This window comes from Triturus cristatus, chromosome 10 (genome assembly GCF_964204655.1).
Source record: "Triturus cristatus chromosome 10, aTriCri1.1, whole genome shotgun sequence".
Lineage (NCBI taxonomy): Eukaryota > Metazoa > Chordata > Amphibia > Caudata > Salamandridae > Triturus > Triturus cristatus.
This window is the reverse complement of record NC_140593.1, coordinates 1,041,111,746-1,041,129,303: the sequence shown is the minus strand read 5'-3', so window position 1 is coordinate 1,041,129,303 and position 17,558 is coordinate 1,041,111,746. Positions and strand designations below refer to the sequence as shown.

The following is a 17,558-nucleotide window of genomic DNA, read 5'->3' as shown; positions in this document are numbered from 1 at the left end:
ATTTCAAGAGGCATTCTCCTAGAGCAGCACATGCGCGCTGCGCTAGGCTCGACCTAAAAGTGGCAGAATAATGAAGGAATGCCATCACAAAATATGCCATATTGCGCTGCATAAGCTGCCTTTTGCGCCTTCATGAATTAGTCAATCCGGTCACATACTTTGGCTCGCTCCTGAAGCGTAATGCTATGTCTATAACAATCTGTTTCAGGCGTAGATCCTTAACGAAGCCCAACCGCATCTGCTGATTTTGGATAGCTTGTTCTGATGGTTCCATTCCAAACTGTCATCTATCTTCATTTCTGCATGTTGTACAAAAAGACGGATAGGTGCTTTCACCTTTACTTGAAGTGAAAACGGTCTGCTCATATCCCTCATCTTTTGTCAAAGATGTGGTATTTTATGATTAACCGAGTTGGGCCATAAGCGAAACCAAAAGGACTCTCTTTATGCAATTATTCTGTGTCAAACAATTGTATTGGTGGATAATGAAACACCTTGCTAGGGGAAGCATGTTCAAGCATTAGAGGGCCTGAAATGCCTTAATTCGGTGTAGTTTTGCAGCTTGAAGATCTTTCTGGATTCACTATGCTGTGCATTATTCCGCGATCTTGTGGTTGGGTCCGGATTCGTAGTCTTTTCTTAGTTTTTTTTTTTTGTGGTTTTTTTTGTAGCCCAGGTGGGCAGCGACGACCCACCATTTGGTGCACCTCCCGTGACGTCGTCGTGCTTCCTGCGGAAGTCCCACCTTTGGGGCGCCATCTTCGGGTTCTTTTTTCCTTTCCTTTTTCTTTTTTTTATTTTTATTTTTTTTTTAACCCTAGGCGATTGATTATTCCTTCTTGTCCATTTTTCTGTACGTTTTCATTCCTTTTGATCTTTTCCATTTTACCCCCTCTTCCTCCAGCCTCATCTTCCTGGCGGAGGTGGGTGGGTTCGCTAGTGAATCCAGAAAGATCTTCAAGCTGCAAAACTACACCGACAGGTAAGAAACTATTCGTTTTGCAGCGTGAATCTTTCTGGATTCACTATGCTGTGCATAGACTTTGTAGCGGTTTTCCTAATTTTGTGGCGGCTGGGTGGTAGCGTTGGTCGTTGAAAATGTGTTGAAGCACTTTATGTCCAACCTGTGCTTCCTTGTTCATCTGAATGTCCACACAGTAGTGTTTCGTGAACGTGTGCACAGATGCCCAAGTTGCCGCGAGACACATGTCCTGGATGGGCGTGTTCGCCAGGAAGGCAACGGTGGCCCCCTTCTTCCTTGTGGAGTGAGCCTGAGGCCCCTCCGCTAGCTCCTGTCCAGCCTGTTTGTGGCAGAATTGAATAGTGAGGGCAATCCATCTAGCGATGGTGCCCTTAGTCACTGGCCTACCCATGAAGCTAGTGGCAAAGGACACAAACGGCTGCTTCGACTTCCTGAGATCCTTGGTTCTCTCGATGTAGTGCATCACCGCTCTCCTTGCGTCGAGGGTGTGCAGGGCCTTTTCTGCGTTTGAAGTCAGGTTTTGGAAGAAACTTGGAATCTGAATACTCTGATTCATGTGGAACGCCGACACCACCTTGGGCATGAAGTGTGGGTCCGTCCTCAGGACTACCCTGTCCTTGTGAATCTGAATGTAGGGTTCCTGTAGTGTTAGCGCTTGAAGCTCGCTCACTCTGCGTAATGAGGTGATGGCCACTAGAAAGGCCGTTTTCATCGTCAACATTTGCAGTGTGGCCTTGTGAATTGGTTCAAACGGTGCCTTCATGAGCTCCGTCAGAACCACGTTTAGATTCCATGCCGGCGGCGGCAACCTTTTCGGAGGGGCCATTCTTTTTGCTTCTTCCATGAATCTTCACCACCTGCGAAGTGAAGAAGCTTCCACCCTTTTCACCTCTGGTGTATGCAACGATCGCCGTTAGGTGTACCCTTAGGGAGCTCGAGCAGAGGTTACTCTTTAGAAGGTGTGTGAGGTACCTCAGTACTGTTGAGTCTCTTGTCATTCTGTTTTGCAGGCCCTTCTTCCTGCACCACACAGTGAATCTCTTCCATTTTGCGCTGTAGCATTTTCGTGTAGTTGGTTTCCTTGCCTCCCGTAGCACTCGCATAGTGCTCGGAGGCAATTTTAGTTGTGCGAACTCTAGGTCTTCAGGAGCCATGCCGCCAGGTTGAGGGTCTCTGGCTCTGGATGCAGGACCTCTCCGTTTTGCATTGAGAGCAGGTCCTTTCTCCTCTCGAACCTGTATGGATAGCCTTGTGCCATTTCTTGAATTTGTGAGAACCATGTCTGCCTTGCCCACTGCGGAGCCACTAGGATCAGAGTCATGTTGCTGGTTCTGCACTTGCCAAGCACTCTGTGCAACAGGGGTATCGGTGGAAAGGCGTAGGCAAATGTCCTCGACCAGCTTATCCATAGGGCCTTTCCCTGGGATTGCTGATCTGGTTGCCTGGACGCGAAGCTTTGGCATTTTGCATTTTGGCGTGTTGCAAATAGGTCTATTGTGGGAGTTCCCCATCTCCGGAAAAGCTTCTCCGTTTCCTGGCCATTGAGCTCCCACTCGTACGATGCCGAGGTCTGCCTGCTTAGCCAGTCTGCCTCCACATTGTCCTTCCCCGGTAGGTGAACTGCCAGTAGATCTATCCTGAGAGGTATGGCCCATGTCCAAATCTCCTGAGCCAGAGAGGAGAGAGGGAACGACTGTGTCCCCCCCTGTTTGTTGATGTAGAACATTGCCGTGGTGTTGTCTGTTTGCACCAACACCCTCTGGTTGTACAGGTGCCTCTGGAATGCCTTCAGGGCTAGCAGGATTGTTTTCAACTCGAGGTAATTGATATGGCGAACCGCATCTGCTGGAGCCCACAGACCCCTCACTCTGAGGTTGTCCATGTGCGCTCCCCACCCCTTTTGCGATGCGTCCGTGGTAATGGTCATTGTTGGGTTTGGTGGTGTCAGGCTTCTCCCTGCTGTCATGTTGGCTCTGTTCCACCAAGTTATCTCCTCCTGCACTGCGTGCGTAACAACCACTAGATCCTCCCAACTTCCGCTTGCTTGTGACCATTGCTGTTGTAGCCATTCCTGGAATGGTCTCATGTGCAGGCGTACATTCGGCACCAGCTGGATACACGACGGCATCTTCCCCATCATCTTGCTCACTGACCTCACTGTCAGAGCTCGCCCCTTCTGGTAGAGCCGGGTCTCCTTCAGCAGGGCATCTGTCCTCCTGTCGCTGGGCACCACTGTACTGTTCAGGGAGTTGATTTTTGCCCCCAGGAAAATCTTCACCTGCTCCGGTTCCAGCGATGACTTCCCCCAGTGAATCGAGAACCCCAGATTCGTGAGAGTGTCTGTTACGCGTTTTGCGCGCCTCTCGCACTTTTCGCGTGAGTTTGCCTTGACCAGCCAGTCGTCTAAGTAAGGGTAGACGTGTATCCCCTGCCTTCGTAGGTGGGCCGCGATCGCCGACAGGCATTTTGTAAAAACCCTCGGCGCCGATTTTAATCCGAAGGCCAGGGTTGTGAACTGGTAGTGTTCCTGGTCGATGTTGAACCTTAGAAGGCCCTTGTGTCTTCTGTTTATTGGGATGTGCAGGTAGGCATCCTTGAGGTCCACGGTGACCATGAAGTCCCCGTCTCTTATTTGGGGCAGAACCTCCTGCAGCGAAGTCATTTTGAACCTTTGCGTTCTGATGAACTTGTTTAGGTACCGCAGGTCCAGGATGGGTCTGAGGTTTCCGTCTACTTTTGGGACCACGAAGTAGTTTGAGTAGATCCCCTTGTTGCGTTCTCTGAACGGCACTGCCTCTATGGCTCTCTTTTCTAGAAGTTTCCGTGTTTCTTCTCTGAGTAGGGCCAGTTCTTGAGCCGATCTCTGCCTTCCCTTTGGCTTCCTGTTTGGAGGTTTTTTCTCCAAATCTACGCAGTATCCGTACTGCATGATGTTCAGTATCCACTTGTCTGTGGTTATACGCCGCCACTCCTGAAGGTAGAACCTCAGTCTTCCGCCTACTGGTGTTGTATGCTCGTAGGCTTTTGATTCTTCTCTCCCCCCTGATGTTACTGTTTTGCGCCTCACCCTTGGGGGCATGTCGAGGGTAGGCGTCCTCTTGCGTGCTGAGTCACTTTGATGAGGGCTGGTCACCCCCTCTCCTCCTCTGGCCACGTCCGTTCCCTCTCCCGCGAAAGGACTGGCCCCGAGGTTGGTACTGCCAGTTTTGCTTCTGTTGACCTTGTCCGTGACTTTCACCCTGCTGACTCTGCTGGAACGTCTGGTGCGACGCCCCCTGCTGGCTTCCTCCCCTACCGTAGGGTCTCCTTGAGGGATTGCCTCGCCTCATTCCCCTCAGCTGTAGGGCCCCCATGGACCTCGCCGTTTCGTTTTCTTGTTTCAGCTGGGTGAGTTTCTCGTCTACTGTTGCTCCGAACAGTGTCTCTCCGTTGAAGGGGGTGCTAAGGATGTTGTTCTGCACCTCCGGTTTGAATCCCGAGATTCTTAGCCATGCATGCCTTCTCTCGGTGACCCCTATGGCCATTAGTCTTGCCGAAGTCTCTGCCCCGTCCAACACGTCTTTATACAGGAGTTGGCGATGTTTTTGCCTTCGTCTACCAGGTGTGAGGCTCTCTGGCGGTATTCTTCGGGGAGGTGCTTTACTAGCTCCCCCATCTCGTCCCAGTGCTGGTACTGGTGTCTATTGAGGAGTGCATTGGAATTCGCCATGCGCCAGTGCATTGCGGCGTTCCTCTCGACTTTTCTTCCTGTGAGGTCTATCCTCCTGCTCTCCTTATCAGGTGGTGGGCCTGAAGTTGCTGGTACGTTGGCCCTTCTCCTGGCCGTGGAAGCTATGATGGAGTCGGCGGTGACGCTACCCTTGATGTAAGGGGGGGTCCAGGGAAGAGTGGTTATACTTCTTCTCAGTCCTGGGTGTGATCGACCGGCAGGTCGCTGGTTCCTTGAAGGCTTCTCTCCTATGATTCATCACACTTTGTAGCATGGGGAGGAACTGGCTCCTTGTCTGGATGGGGAGCAGGGTCTCGAGGAGAAAATCGGCTTTCGGCTTCTCCTCGTCGAGTTTGACGCCGAAGGCTGTTGCTGCGCTCCTGACCACCATATTGTACACCCCGATGTCGTCGGGTGGCGAAGGCCTCGAAGGGTACGTGTCCACGGGCTCACCGGGTTTTCGGTGTCGAGATCCTGCCATTCGATGTCGTGGCTGGTAGATGGCGCCGAGCCGTAGAACGACTGCTGGTCTTCCTCGGCTTCGCTGTCATAATAGGTCTCGTCTTCCTCTTCGAGATCCCTCGTCAGGCCCTCGGTGTCGAATTCGTCCTCGACAACGTCCGTCGGTGGAACCGTTGGAATTTTGAATTCCTTCATCTTGGCGTCGAACTCCTTCCTTTGAAGGATGTTCTCCATTTCGGCCTCGAGCCGCCTCTTCTTTTTCTCCATCTCGGAGATGGTTTCGGCGTCGACCGCTGGTCTTTTCGACGAAACTTGCGTCGACGTCGACCGTTCTTTCTGCGACGATCGTCCCGTTTCCTGGGTTGTCTTCGACGACCCTTGCTTTTCGGCGTCTTTCGGCACCAGGGAGTCCTTTTCGAAGGATCCGCTCGGCCTCTTGTCCGTGGTTCCCCCTTTGGTCGTCGAAGTTTTCGGCGCCGGGTCTCCCTTCGTGGACTTTGACTCTGATTTTCTCGAGTCACCCTCGTGTTTGAGGTATTTTCTGTTTTGCGCTCGACGATTCTCTTACCTAGTCTTCTTTTTTCTTGTCGGTCTCTACGACCGTGAAGTTTTCGGCTGCCTCGGCGACGTTGTCCTCATCGTCCGTGGAGAGGCCCAGATCGTAGAGCGACGGGGCCTTACCCTTGCCATCCATGCTGGCGTTGGCTCTTCTCTGCCGATCTCTCACCCGGAGCGTCTTCGGCGCGAAGGCTGAGCAGGCGTTGCAGTCCTTACTCTGGTGTTCGACCGGTAGGCAGAGGTTGCAGACCGGATGCTGGTCCTTCTGCGCGAACTTGTGGTGGCAGTTTGGGCAGAACTTGAATGGCGTCTTGTCCATTGCGCTCAGGGCCTCTGAGTGCGCATTCTCCAAGGTCGAAGAAAAAGGCGCTGAACCTCCTTTCTTCGCGCTCCTGATGAAATCTCTTCCTTTCCTGTGATATCTTCGTAGTATTTATCGACGAAACTCGCTTTTCTTCCTTCGATTGTAATTCTGGAGCTTCCCGATGACGATCCAGACCCAACGGCGGAAAAAAGAATCTGAAGATGGCGCCCCAAAGGTGGGACTTCCGCAGGAAGCACGACGACGTCACGGGAGGTGCACCAAATGGTGGGTCGTCGCCACCCACCTAGGCTACAAAAAAAAAAAAAAAAAAAAGACTACGAATCCGGACCCAACCACAAGATCGCGGAATAATGCACAGCATAGTGAATCCAGAAAGATTCACGCTGCAAAATTACTGTTATTCTGGATCCCTTTGGAGAGGTTAGTATGTGTTCCTTTGATGTAGTTATCGTATTTGTTGATGGTGTGATGATCGTAAAAGTTGTGATTGTCAAAGCTGTGGAGAAAGTAACTTAAGATATGGTTTGAGTAGTCACTGTTGACAGTATCTTAGTTACTGGTTTTCTTGTTGTCTATGGTATCGACTATGTTGACTTTTTTTTTTTAAGCAATACCAAAGGGGATGATGGACGGAGCGCTTGAGCAAATCAAACACTCACCCCCAGTCAACTGATCAGGGTTTAATCCATCATTCTTTAGCTAACTCCACCACCCCAGTTCAGACATGGCCATATGCAAATCAGTCTGACCCTGTGCCTCATGGGAACAGTCCAGCCCGAACTGCCAAGCCATGTCTTCCCTGGACCGGCAACAAGCATCCTGGGACCGGTTTCGGGGTCATAACCCTCATCAGCCAGGCTATCTTGAATCCAGTGGCAAAGTGAGCAAGGGACCCACGCCTGGTCATACCCTGCCAACTTTAAACAGAAAGCATAATTGCCACAGTCTTCATCGTTAGCGAATAAGTTTCAAACTTTCTCACTGGTAAAGATGAAGAGTGACTTAATGGTTCCGAAGTTAACTTCTTTCTTTCAGGACTCTAAGGTGCTGATGATTTTTGTTGAAGTTCTGACAGATTCTTGTAAGTTTTACCTACTAATTCTTGAGAAGAAATGCCTCCTAATATTTTAAGGCCTTTCTTGTGAGGTTTTCTGTGAGATTTTTCCTTTGAAGGATGTCCAGTGTGGAAATGCGCTCTTTTAAGTGATTGAGGACATTTCACTTTCCCCAGAATAAGATTCCTCATATCTCGACTAAGCAGTCATAACACTCTTGCTTCTCTGTCCTTTAGTGTTTTTGTTTAGAATGTTCTACATACGTTTTCATTCCCTGGCCTTATGAGCCAGATAAAGACATTATATACATTCTTTATGAGGGTCTTCATGGTGCAGTTTTTTTCCACATGGCCTAAAAAAAGGATCTTCTTGGTAGCTTCAGACAGTCTGTATTGTAGTTATTATTAACTCCTTGAAATTGCTGTAATATATATAGAAATGGCCAATTGTCTGACTGAGTAAACAGTGTTCACAGGGACTCCCTTCACACCTATGTGGTAGAAATCTGAACTTGCTAACCTGGGTGATAAGAAGACTGCTGCACTTTGCTTTGATTGACTTAGTTTGGGTGTTTTATCAAGAGGAAGCTAGGCTACTCTTGGGACTATGTTAAAGTTATTATATGTATGCTTACCGCTGTACTGCCCACGAAGTATACTATGGGGCTCTCGCACACGATGACGGGGTGGGCTCAAGCATGTAAATCTATGAAAGATCTAACACAGCGGAACAGATGTTCTAGGGATCGCCAAGTATCCTTAGGAAGGAAATATATAACTTGGGTGGGAGAGGTGAGGTTTGACGGAGGACATATACTATGTATTTAAAGGTGTTACCAATACATCACCAATAATTTACCACAAGTACCTGCAGTGATGTAAAGGTTTAAACTATGGCTAGTTACAAAAGACCCGACACTGAATGCTCTAACAGTTACTGTTTCAAGCATCACTTCAATTATGACCACACCTGCTATATTTCTATGGCGGAATGACGCCTCAAATTACTCCCATCCCCAACGTGCTTCTAAATGGTGCACAAGCAACACTCATCCAGTGCTAAGGAAGAAACAACTGTGCAAGTCAACACAGGTGGGTGAACAAATGCTTTATGGAACGGTGTATGGTATAAGAAATGCAACAAAGAATTTTAAAACAATGCCTTTGCTTTAAGCAACAAAATATGACATAATTCAGTTGAACAGCTAAACTTTTGCAATGTGTATGTAGTGCACCAGATGATGACACTAGGCCTGTGACTATTTCCTCTCATGATGTAGAAACAAAGAATGTAACTAGCATGCATCTTCTTTAGTCAAAATGATAAAATGTGGACCACAGCACATAAACCTGGGTAATTTTCTTACATCCAGTATCTTTTAGCCTGCTTATGGCATTGGAAAGAAGTCGCACACATCCTAGGAAGCCAGCTCCCTGTTTCTTGTGGATTTTTTTGTGGTTCCATACGCTGATTGTAATTGAATCCGTTTTTCCAACATACCTAAAATATTACAGAAAAAATAATTAAAACTATGAATTTAACAATTATTTTAGTTTCACTTATTTACACATGCTAAGAAATCTGGTTCATTACAGTAAGGTAAAACCAATAAAGGTTTCCTATAAATCAACCGGCTGAGCCAACAATGTGACAGGGTAGTGAGTGGGAACATGGCTGGATTGTTTGGGAACCTGGTAAAAATCAGGAAACATAACTGTGTATAATCACTTTATATTGGCAACCTGAAGAAGCCAGTTCCAGAGGAACAAAACGTCCAGACTGTAAACAGAGGACTACTACCAGAAATTATCATAATCCTAACAAACTAAACTGCAAATATTGAAATTGTCTCAGAATCCAACATTGATTTCTAAACAAGTATGCTTTTATTTGCCAGACCTGTGTTTGGATTGAACAGCTCTCTTTGCATTAGCTTCCTCTGTGGTTAGTTAAATCTAATGGCACACCCAATGCGATGACCTGGTGCACCTCCTCCGAGTGTGTCACATTCAATTTTAATGATGAAAAAGTGAAATATGTCACTCCTATGAGCGCCTTACACATAACTGCAGGTCGGCTGCTTTACGATGCATTATCAGAATCATATTTGTGGCATGGTGCAACCCTTTCATTATGCTACAAATCATGAGTTCTGCAAATAAGCCTTCTAATATGAGAAGGAACTATACCCAGTCACCCCAGATAAAATACTTGGCCTGGCTTGATCTGAACACTTAAGTTAGAGTTTGACCCTCTACATTTAAAGCAAAGTTCTGAGACTTTGGATGTCAGCCTTCATTTAACTCTGCAATCTTCAGAAAATATTGCAATCCAGTGCTCACGATTAAGTGGGGCCTATGGAGCGGGATGTGCGCTAGCTAGTTCTGTCATATGGTGTGGTTTATTGAGTCACTGTAGGAAGCGGTCTCTTTATGAGATATGTCAAAAATCTGATATACAGTGAAAAGAGACCAGGGGTTCCCTTACTAGTGTACTGGGGCTTGCTATGCAATCCCAAAGTACTCTATTAGGGGGTAGTGTGGTCGAGCAGCCTTAGGCTTAACACAGAGAAATTCAAGACATTTGCAATTACACACAATTAATAAATGACACAGGACTCAAGAAGGAGATCCACACCAGTTTATAAAAACAGCAAGTATCTTCATATATGTTTAGACATCGGAGAAAAATCATTCAGGTTAGTACGTTTTTAAATATAAATTCTTTTCACTTTACAAAGTGGACACAAAGTGCAATTTCTGAGTTCTGCAATGTTATCCTATGGAAGGAAGAACAAATTCTGCAAATAGGTATAGTACAGCAACTTACAGGACTAACCTACAGGAGTTAGGGTGAGTGGTGGGCAAGGTCCAAGGCAGCACCAGCGGCATAAGAGCGGCAGGGTGCAAACTAGCGTCAGGAGCCCAATGAATTTCAATGGCGATCAATCACTTCAGAAAGAGGCTGCAGGCTCTAGCTAGGAGGCCAGTCGGGGTGAACAAACAGGGGGGTTCAAGGATTGCGATGCTCAGGGAAATAGCTACACCAGGGGGTCCTCTTCTCCGCGGCCCAGGGTCGACGGATGCAGAGGTGTCTTTAGGTGTCGCAGTTTTCTTACCAGAAGCAGTCACAGTGGAGGGGGCCTGCATGCAGAAGCTGCAGGCGACGTCGGGGAGTCCGCGAGGGGTGAAACCACTATGGACTCTAGCTCTGGAGGGCTGGGGTACCTTGTTGACACCAGTGGCCCACTTCAACTCAGGCCGGAGGAGAGAGGTGCAGTGGTGTCTTCAGGTATCGGTTTTTGGCAATTCGGAGGCTTCAGTCTTCTCTTTTGGAGTTTTTTTCAGGTCTGCTGTTCACCAGAGGTCTTGAGTTTTTTTTGAAGGCAGGAAGTCCTCCCAGCTTTCTGGAATCAACATCTGTAGGACAAGTCAAAGTTGGCACAGTTTGACGACGGATGAAAACAGGCCAGCAGGGTTGGTACCAGGTAGCTGCTTCTTCTGTTCCCCTCTGCTTTTGAGGCTCTTTGGTGTCTTCTCTCTTCTTAGGTCATAAGGATCTCTCTTTGGTGTCAGGGGCTGCCATAGATACTGAATTTAGGGGGATGTAGGTTAGTAGCCAATGGGCTAATGACCCTTGGGTTCACTATACCCCCTATATGACCACTTCCTGTAGGAGGTGGGCATAACCCTGTCCCAGAATTCCTAAGTATGCAATCACAAAGATGGCTACTTATAAAAAATCATGTCTACCTCACAGTAGCCCACCTCAGGGGTGATACTAGCCCATAGGTGGCACGCCTACCTGACTAGCTAATTTTCCCATCTGTCCAGGTGCTAAGGGGGCTCTGGACATGGGGAGGTGGCTTCCTCTCCGGTTAGTTTCTTTGAAGTTCATCGCCCAAAGGGGCTAATCAGCCGGTCATCCTGTAGGAGGGAGGTGTTACACCCACTTCCTGGAAAGGTTTTTGTTCTGGGTCTCCTGAGAGCAAAAGGCTCTCAATCTAGGCGGTCAGAACAGCGTCTCAGGTGGCAGCCTGGTAGAAACCAGTCAGCAAGTACACCAGAGGCTAGTAGATTTTCAGGGGGCATCTCTAAGGTGTCCTCTGGGCATATGTATTGGTAAATCCACTACTGTTAGTGTGGGTTTACCAATGCGCAACTTTTGATACCAAACATCCCTATTTTCAGTGAAGCCATCAAGTAGCTGAAGAACTCGTTTTCACCAGCGTCCAGCACATGTCTCAAGATGGCTTCCCTAGTCACTTGCACTGGCAATAATATGATTGACCAGCAGAGGGGCATATCTGCTCATGCAGGTATGTCCTCACGTGTAATATTCAGCACCCTGCCTTAGGGCCGTTAGGCCTGCTGTGGGGGTGAATTAGAAATATTACATGCAGTAGTAGGGGACATGGCAGACGGGGATGTGTGACATGCCGAGTTTTCATTTTGTCTGCCCCAAAACACGCAGCCAGCAATGGTAGTCTTGCATGTGCATTGTGAGAGGCAACTTAGGGTGGCACAATTTGTGCTGCAGCCCTTAGGGACCCCCTTTAGTACCTGAGGCCCTAGGTACCAGGGTACCATTTACTAGAGACTTAGAGGGTGCTAAATGTTTAGTCAATTGCAATTGTACAGTTTTGGGAAAGAGCTCTGTTACTGGAGACCTGGTTAGCAGGAACCCAGTGCACTTTCAGATGAAATCACATCATTTACCAGGCACAGAGTGGGGGTGACTATGTAAAAAAGGGGCACTTTCCTACAGTCACGTAATTTTGGAAGGAGGTGATGGTTGATATGACCTAAGTGCTTTCTATTCTATCCTACTCTTAAAGAGTGCATGACTGTCACTCCGGGGCTTCCCAGCACTGACAAACAGATGGAAAAATATGAATAGAAAATTAGAATAGCCAGTTTTTTCAATAGCTTTATAAACTTCTCGAATGAGGAGCATGCACCAAATTTCAGAGGGAGTTACACAATTTAGGACCCAGAAAGACAAAGGAGCACCCTCCCTGTCTTGCCAGTTTTACTCAAAGAATTACAGCAAGATTCAGACTACCTGTGCGTAAAGCAAACCTTAAGGACTATGGATTAACTAGCAGCCTTAAGTACGCGGGTCCAGAATAAGGCATGCAGCACAAAGATTTAAACTGTATTCATTTATCTACACAGAGTTAGTGCAGTTTCCGTATATGAAATAAAACTAATGCATATTTTGGAATATGACAAGAAACTAGCTGCAGCATTCTGAATAATCAGAAACCTACTCATGGTGGATTTAATAGCCCCTAAATAAAGAAGAGGGCCCAAAAATGAGGCCGGATACCAACCAATAAGACTTCGGTCTTATTACCATTCAATTTTAAACAGTTCCTGTCTCATCGGGGTTGTGAGCTGGATGAGCAATAACTAAGATTAGGTGTTCTAGAATCATCCTTAGCAGAAAGTGACACAATCTTGGTCATCTCATATGAAAACAAAGTCTGATCATACGTTTACACTATGTTGGCCAAGGGGCAACCATAAACGTTAAACAGTGTGGGGCTCACTAAAGAGCCTTGTGGAACTCCATGTGGAACTCCTTGTGGCAACTTCAGCACAGAGGACCACATAGGGTTCGAAATTACTGGAAGCGAGGGATCTTGCAGACAGGAGCAAAAAATAAATAAAGCCATGTCCAAGATGCCATTTTCTGCTAACCTCTAGAGGAGCACCGGATGGGAAACCGTATCAAATGGCGGATTCAAATCCAGAAGGATAAGAGTTGCAATTCCCCCTCGATCCAGAATCAATCCGAGGTGTTCAGTTTCTCCTAGCAATGCCTGTGCTTGAGCTTTAAAGCAAAAGGCATTCTTTACCGTCGATGCTATCTGGCTTGAATTCAGTAGTTATGACTACGTTTTGCTTTAGTCTAATGACACTACTTTATCCAGTTCTTCTCTCTTCATTCATGTCCCCCTCTTTTGACAGAGAAAACGATTTATGTCATCTTGTTAGAATGGTCCAAGTAGTGTTGGTCACAATTAAGTTGCTATATTTAGGGTTTGTTTTTTCAGTGGAAGTATGCGTTAATTTTTATTTTTTAAAGTATTGCACTTGTTTATTTAAAAAAAAATGTTTAACTGCAATAAACTTGTGTGAAAGGTAAGTCTTGAGCTCTCATGGCTGTGACCCAGTGACTGGTGGATTTCAACTGGGAAGCCTTCAAAACCCTTGAGGAGGCCAGAAACCTAGTAATTTTGTTTCTGAATTAGTGTCTGACAAGGTTTTACATCTGTGGAAGACAAGAGTAACCACAATAAACTACTTCTAGGGCAGTTGCCTGGCTCCATTCACACACATTACAGTGGTCTTCAGAAGCTAAACCAGACCAGGACAGCTGCCAAGGAGAACTACACAAGCAATACAGAGGGTTGGAGCGATGTCCTTTTCTTGTGGCCCTATGAAGGGAATTTTGTACAAGAGGTCAAGGTGCAATTTTACAGGGGGGGAGGGGGGGCTCGCAGAGGGAGAAGAACTATTTAAGGTTTGTTCGTTTGGCACAGTGTTGCCCACCAATATGCTTGTATAGAGTGACTGTGTCAGCATGAAAGTAGGCAATGGAGTGTTTGCCAACTTATAGCACACATCCTAAAGAAATTCTGGCCAGTATTATCTGATTCTGCCATGCAAGGTAAATAACCGGGTTTTTTCACTAAAGAGAAACTTTGAACCTCAGCTGACATCGGTGCTTACCTATTGGTTTGTCGGAGAACTGGATTTTCTATAAAGCCTTCTAGTGCTCTTACAGAAAATTTTAAAGAACCATTGGCTTTTCAATGATTCCGAGAACTAGGCAGTGTGTTTAGTAAGTTGCCTGGATATCAAATCGTTGAGCACATACACATTTGATGGGCCTACTTATCTCACACCGAAGTGAAGAGAAGAGTTTCTCAAGATGGTTTGCATATGCTGAATCATATCAAGGAGGTTGAGGTAGATGAAGTCCAATTTACCTATATAGTCAGTTGTGTACCTAGACGCGGAGGATGTTCAGGAGAAAATCTCCTGGGAAATAAGGAAAAAGGGAATAAGCAAACCCGTTGCCAATATATTAGATATGGCAAGGAAGTTCTAAGATTAGTCCGACTTCTGTGGCTGTTTGTTGCACAGAGTACTCTACCTGTTTGCTTAATGTTGCTCTGCCTCCAGTGGGAGGCAGTGGTCTCTCACTGAATTGCATTTAATGGTAGTTCTCCCCTCTAGGCGCTGCAATGTCAGCAATGGTAAACCATCTGTGCATTTTTAAAAACATATTTAAAGAATTAAGTAACTGCAGAAAATTGTTTCTTGTGGTGTACTGAGCTTGGGGAGTTCTAGCACGCAACCAGAAGACGCCCCTGACATTGCGTAGGTTTCCTTTAGGCAAGATATCCTGGCCAGAGGGTGGGGAACCATAGATGGTGAGTCGACTTTACAGTCTGATGTGGGTGCCATAAAACTTGATTTAGCTGCAGTTCAATTAAAGGGATTTACAGCTCATTCGCTGCTTTAAAAGTATATTTAAATGCCTTAAATAAAACCTCAACACGTAGTGAAAAAGAGAGAACACATGAGGAATGCCTCAAGTGACTAAAGAGTCAGCCAACTTAAAAGCTCTTAGCTAGAATGGTTACCTCTTCCATGAGAAAAGTGTTGAACTACTGGACTGCGTGACTGGTCACTTGAGACCTCTGAGAAACTGCACAAAAATGTATTGTAGCATTCTTTGGGCACCATATGAAAAGGAGCGGATACAATGAAGAGGATCAATAGGCCAATCCTTCATTTATCCAAGACCTCAATAAAGCTGCCACCTAGTGCTGCCTCAGTTAAATGACTAGGTCAAAATAAAACAAATTAAAAAGCATACTGGTCAGTTATGCAGAAGACCATTTAATTGTTTACCACATTATTCAAAATTATATGGAGGATGGAAAGCCCAGCAAAATGATGACAGATTATTATTTTCCTTCAAGTTTCTTAAATGATGCTTATTTAAAAGCCAGCAGCACAACACCTTCTCCCAGGGTGACATTTATTGTAGATGTGTGCAAGAACGTGAATAAGGGGTGAACCTCACTTAACAGCCATGCAGGAGTTAGATCTTTGTCATTTGTTTTCCATACTTCCGAATTTTACAGTGCAACCAGCCGGATTATCAGACGTAAACTGAGAATAGAAACAATCTATGGTTAGGAAGAGCCGAGGCATTTGGACCTTTCCAGGTTTATCAGCGGAAGGGAGTTCATTCAGAAGAAAAGTGGAAATTGAAGGCATCTGAATTTTTGTGGAATACAAGTGTTCTGGAAGAGCCCCGAGCACATCCTACCATACCGTTAGGTCAGGTAACAAATTGGTTATGCAGCACTGAGATGTTACTTGAAGTGAATGTGCATTCTACAAATACATGTTTTGTTTGAGAAGCGTTTTGAGGTCTCCTCATCTGGTGGCACATAACTTGTCAGGCGATAAAAGAGAATCAGGAACCATAATTGAACTATACATTAACACAAGGCTCAAAACATTTCAAATAGAGAAACATTAACTCACAAATCGTAGTGTTGATTCCACTTGGGATCCAATGTGTTCTTTACAGTGTCGGTTGAATGACACTGGCCAGATCCGTCAACCACGATTTTTGCAAATGGGTCAGGTAGTCCTGAAGTAAAGCAATGGAAAATTTTAACTACTAAGCATTTCACAAAAAAAATTCATTTCATTTGCAATATATTTAGAACATACATTTAGAACTGACAACTATCACACATTGCTTCCTTCATAAATTGTTCAAAAAGCATACCAGAAAGAGGGTTTAATAATGAAGCTTTCTTTTTTACAAATAAGCCTTTTTAGTAACCATTCTTCATGCATCGTATGCAGCTACGTTTTGCAGCTCCACATAGGAATCCTTGATTTCACCTCAGAATGCAACAAGTAGCAACATTTGTAATGCTCAACTGTGATGCAGGTCCAGTCCTGAATGATCTAGAGAGGATACTTCTAATGTTTACAGAGGTCTCACCTGACATCAGGAAATTATAAAAACGTATAAATATGTTGTGTGAGGCTTCCACATTAATTGGTGAACATTCTCAGACTATGTGATCGTGTTCTTGCTGGTCCAGTGGCGGAAACTTAGTCCAAGTGATTTTTTCACACAACTTTGCCTTTTCCTTCATCGCCTTCAACTTTCCTTCACTTTCTGTAGTTCTTTCCTTAATGGGATTAGAACCTTTGGTATTGGGCTAGAGGTTTTAATTTTATTCTAGTCTAACAGAGCTTTCAGGCACTGGCGTAGCCCAGTGAGAGACTTACTACTTTCACACTACTAAGTTATGTTTCTCGCAATTCTATTTATAACAGTTAATAAATCTTCAAGTGTTTGTGTAACTTTGTTTTCCTCATTAACTCGTCACCACTACGCCGATGCTTTTCACATGTACATCTGACAGTAATAGTAAAGAACTTTCTTAAAGTTAATATGCATACGGCTATTTCAGATCATAATTTTTGAAAACCTTCCCAAGTTGCAGGATGCACTGCACTTTTACAGTTGCCCTAAAATTGGCCAATTATCTGATAACAACCCAGCGTCTGCACATAGCCTCGACTGGCTAGTAAGGCAAGCTGTGCAGCAGGAACTTTATAAGAAAACGAGGGCCCCCAGATCTATGAGGCTCGAGGGTGTCCCCGGAAGCACAAGAGAATATGGGGTAGATGGTGTGCCCATTATGGATTTCCTATGTAAACTGTATAACAGTGATATGAGTTTGTAATTACCGGATAATCTCGTTTAGAATGATTGCGTCATCTAATTGTCAATCTCATATATATATATATATATATATATGCTCCAACGCACCTTTGGAAACGGATTCACTCGCTGGCGGGTGCTGCTCGCACGGTGGTGCTCCGTGTCTAATATCTTGCTCCTAGGTTTTGTTTTGTACAATATTTACAAAAGTTTTTTCAACATAATTCATCCTGTATCAAGTGTAATTCATCATAGGATAAATCCTAATAAACTTCATATCTCGCCGTGGATCGGCCTTAATGGTTCCATCGAACCACCCTCTACCTCCTCACTTTCTGTTATCTCGCCGTGTATCGGCCAAAACCCTAGAGTGTATGTATTTTTTTAAGAGGTGTATACAGTGTTTATCATTCTCATTTGTTACTTACACCCCCAGGTGCACCGTTAACTCTTCATTGCTATTCAGACCTTTCGGGCTTTTTGTTTGTAGGTCAATTATAAATCTCGACTCTAATCTCCTCAATTTGAGTACCCTGTCCCCTCCTCTGATATGGGGAGGCACATGATCCATCCCAAAATATTGAAGTAAATTTATGTTACTTTGGTGTTTGATAGCAAAGGGTCTCTCTCTCTCTGTGTGTCTCTCTCTCTCTCTCTGTCTCTCTCTCTGTCTCTCTCTCTGTCTCT

At 45.5% G+C, this 17,558-nt stretch overlaps 1 protein-coding gene across 2 annotated transcripts in view; it reads right to left on the bottom strand.

The window, feature by feature from the left end:
* The window catches only part of SMURF1 (SMAD specific E3 ubiquitin protein ligase 1), a 241,690-nt gene that overhangs the window by 125,020 nt on the left and 99,112 nt on the right, over positions 1-17,558 (bottom strand). For both annotated transcript variants that reach the window (XM_085629135.1, XM_085629136.1), the window contains exons 3-4: positions 15,668-15,776; positions 8,458-8,591 (exon numbers count right to left, since the gene is read on the bottom strand). In XM_085629135.1, coding sequence (XP_085485261.1) covers positions 8,458-8,591; positions 15,668-15,776 — 243 coding nt within the window. The remainder of the gene's footprint in view (positions 1-8,457; positions 8,592-15,667; positions 15,777-17,558) is intronic.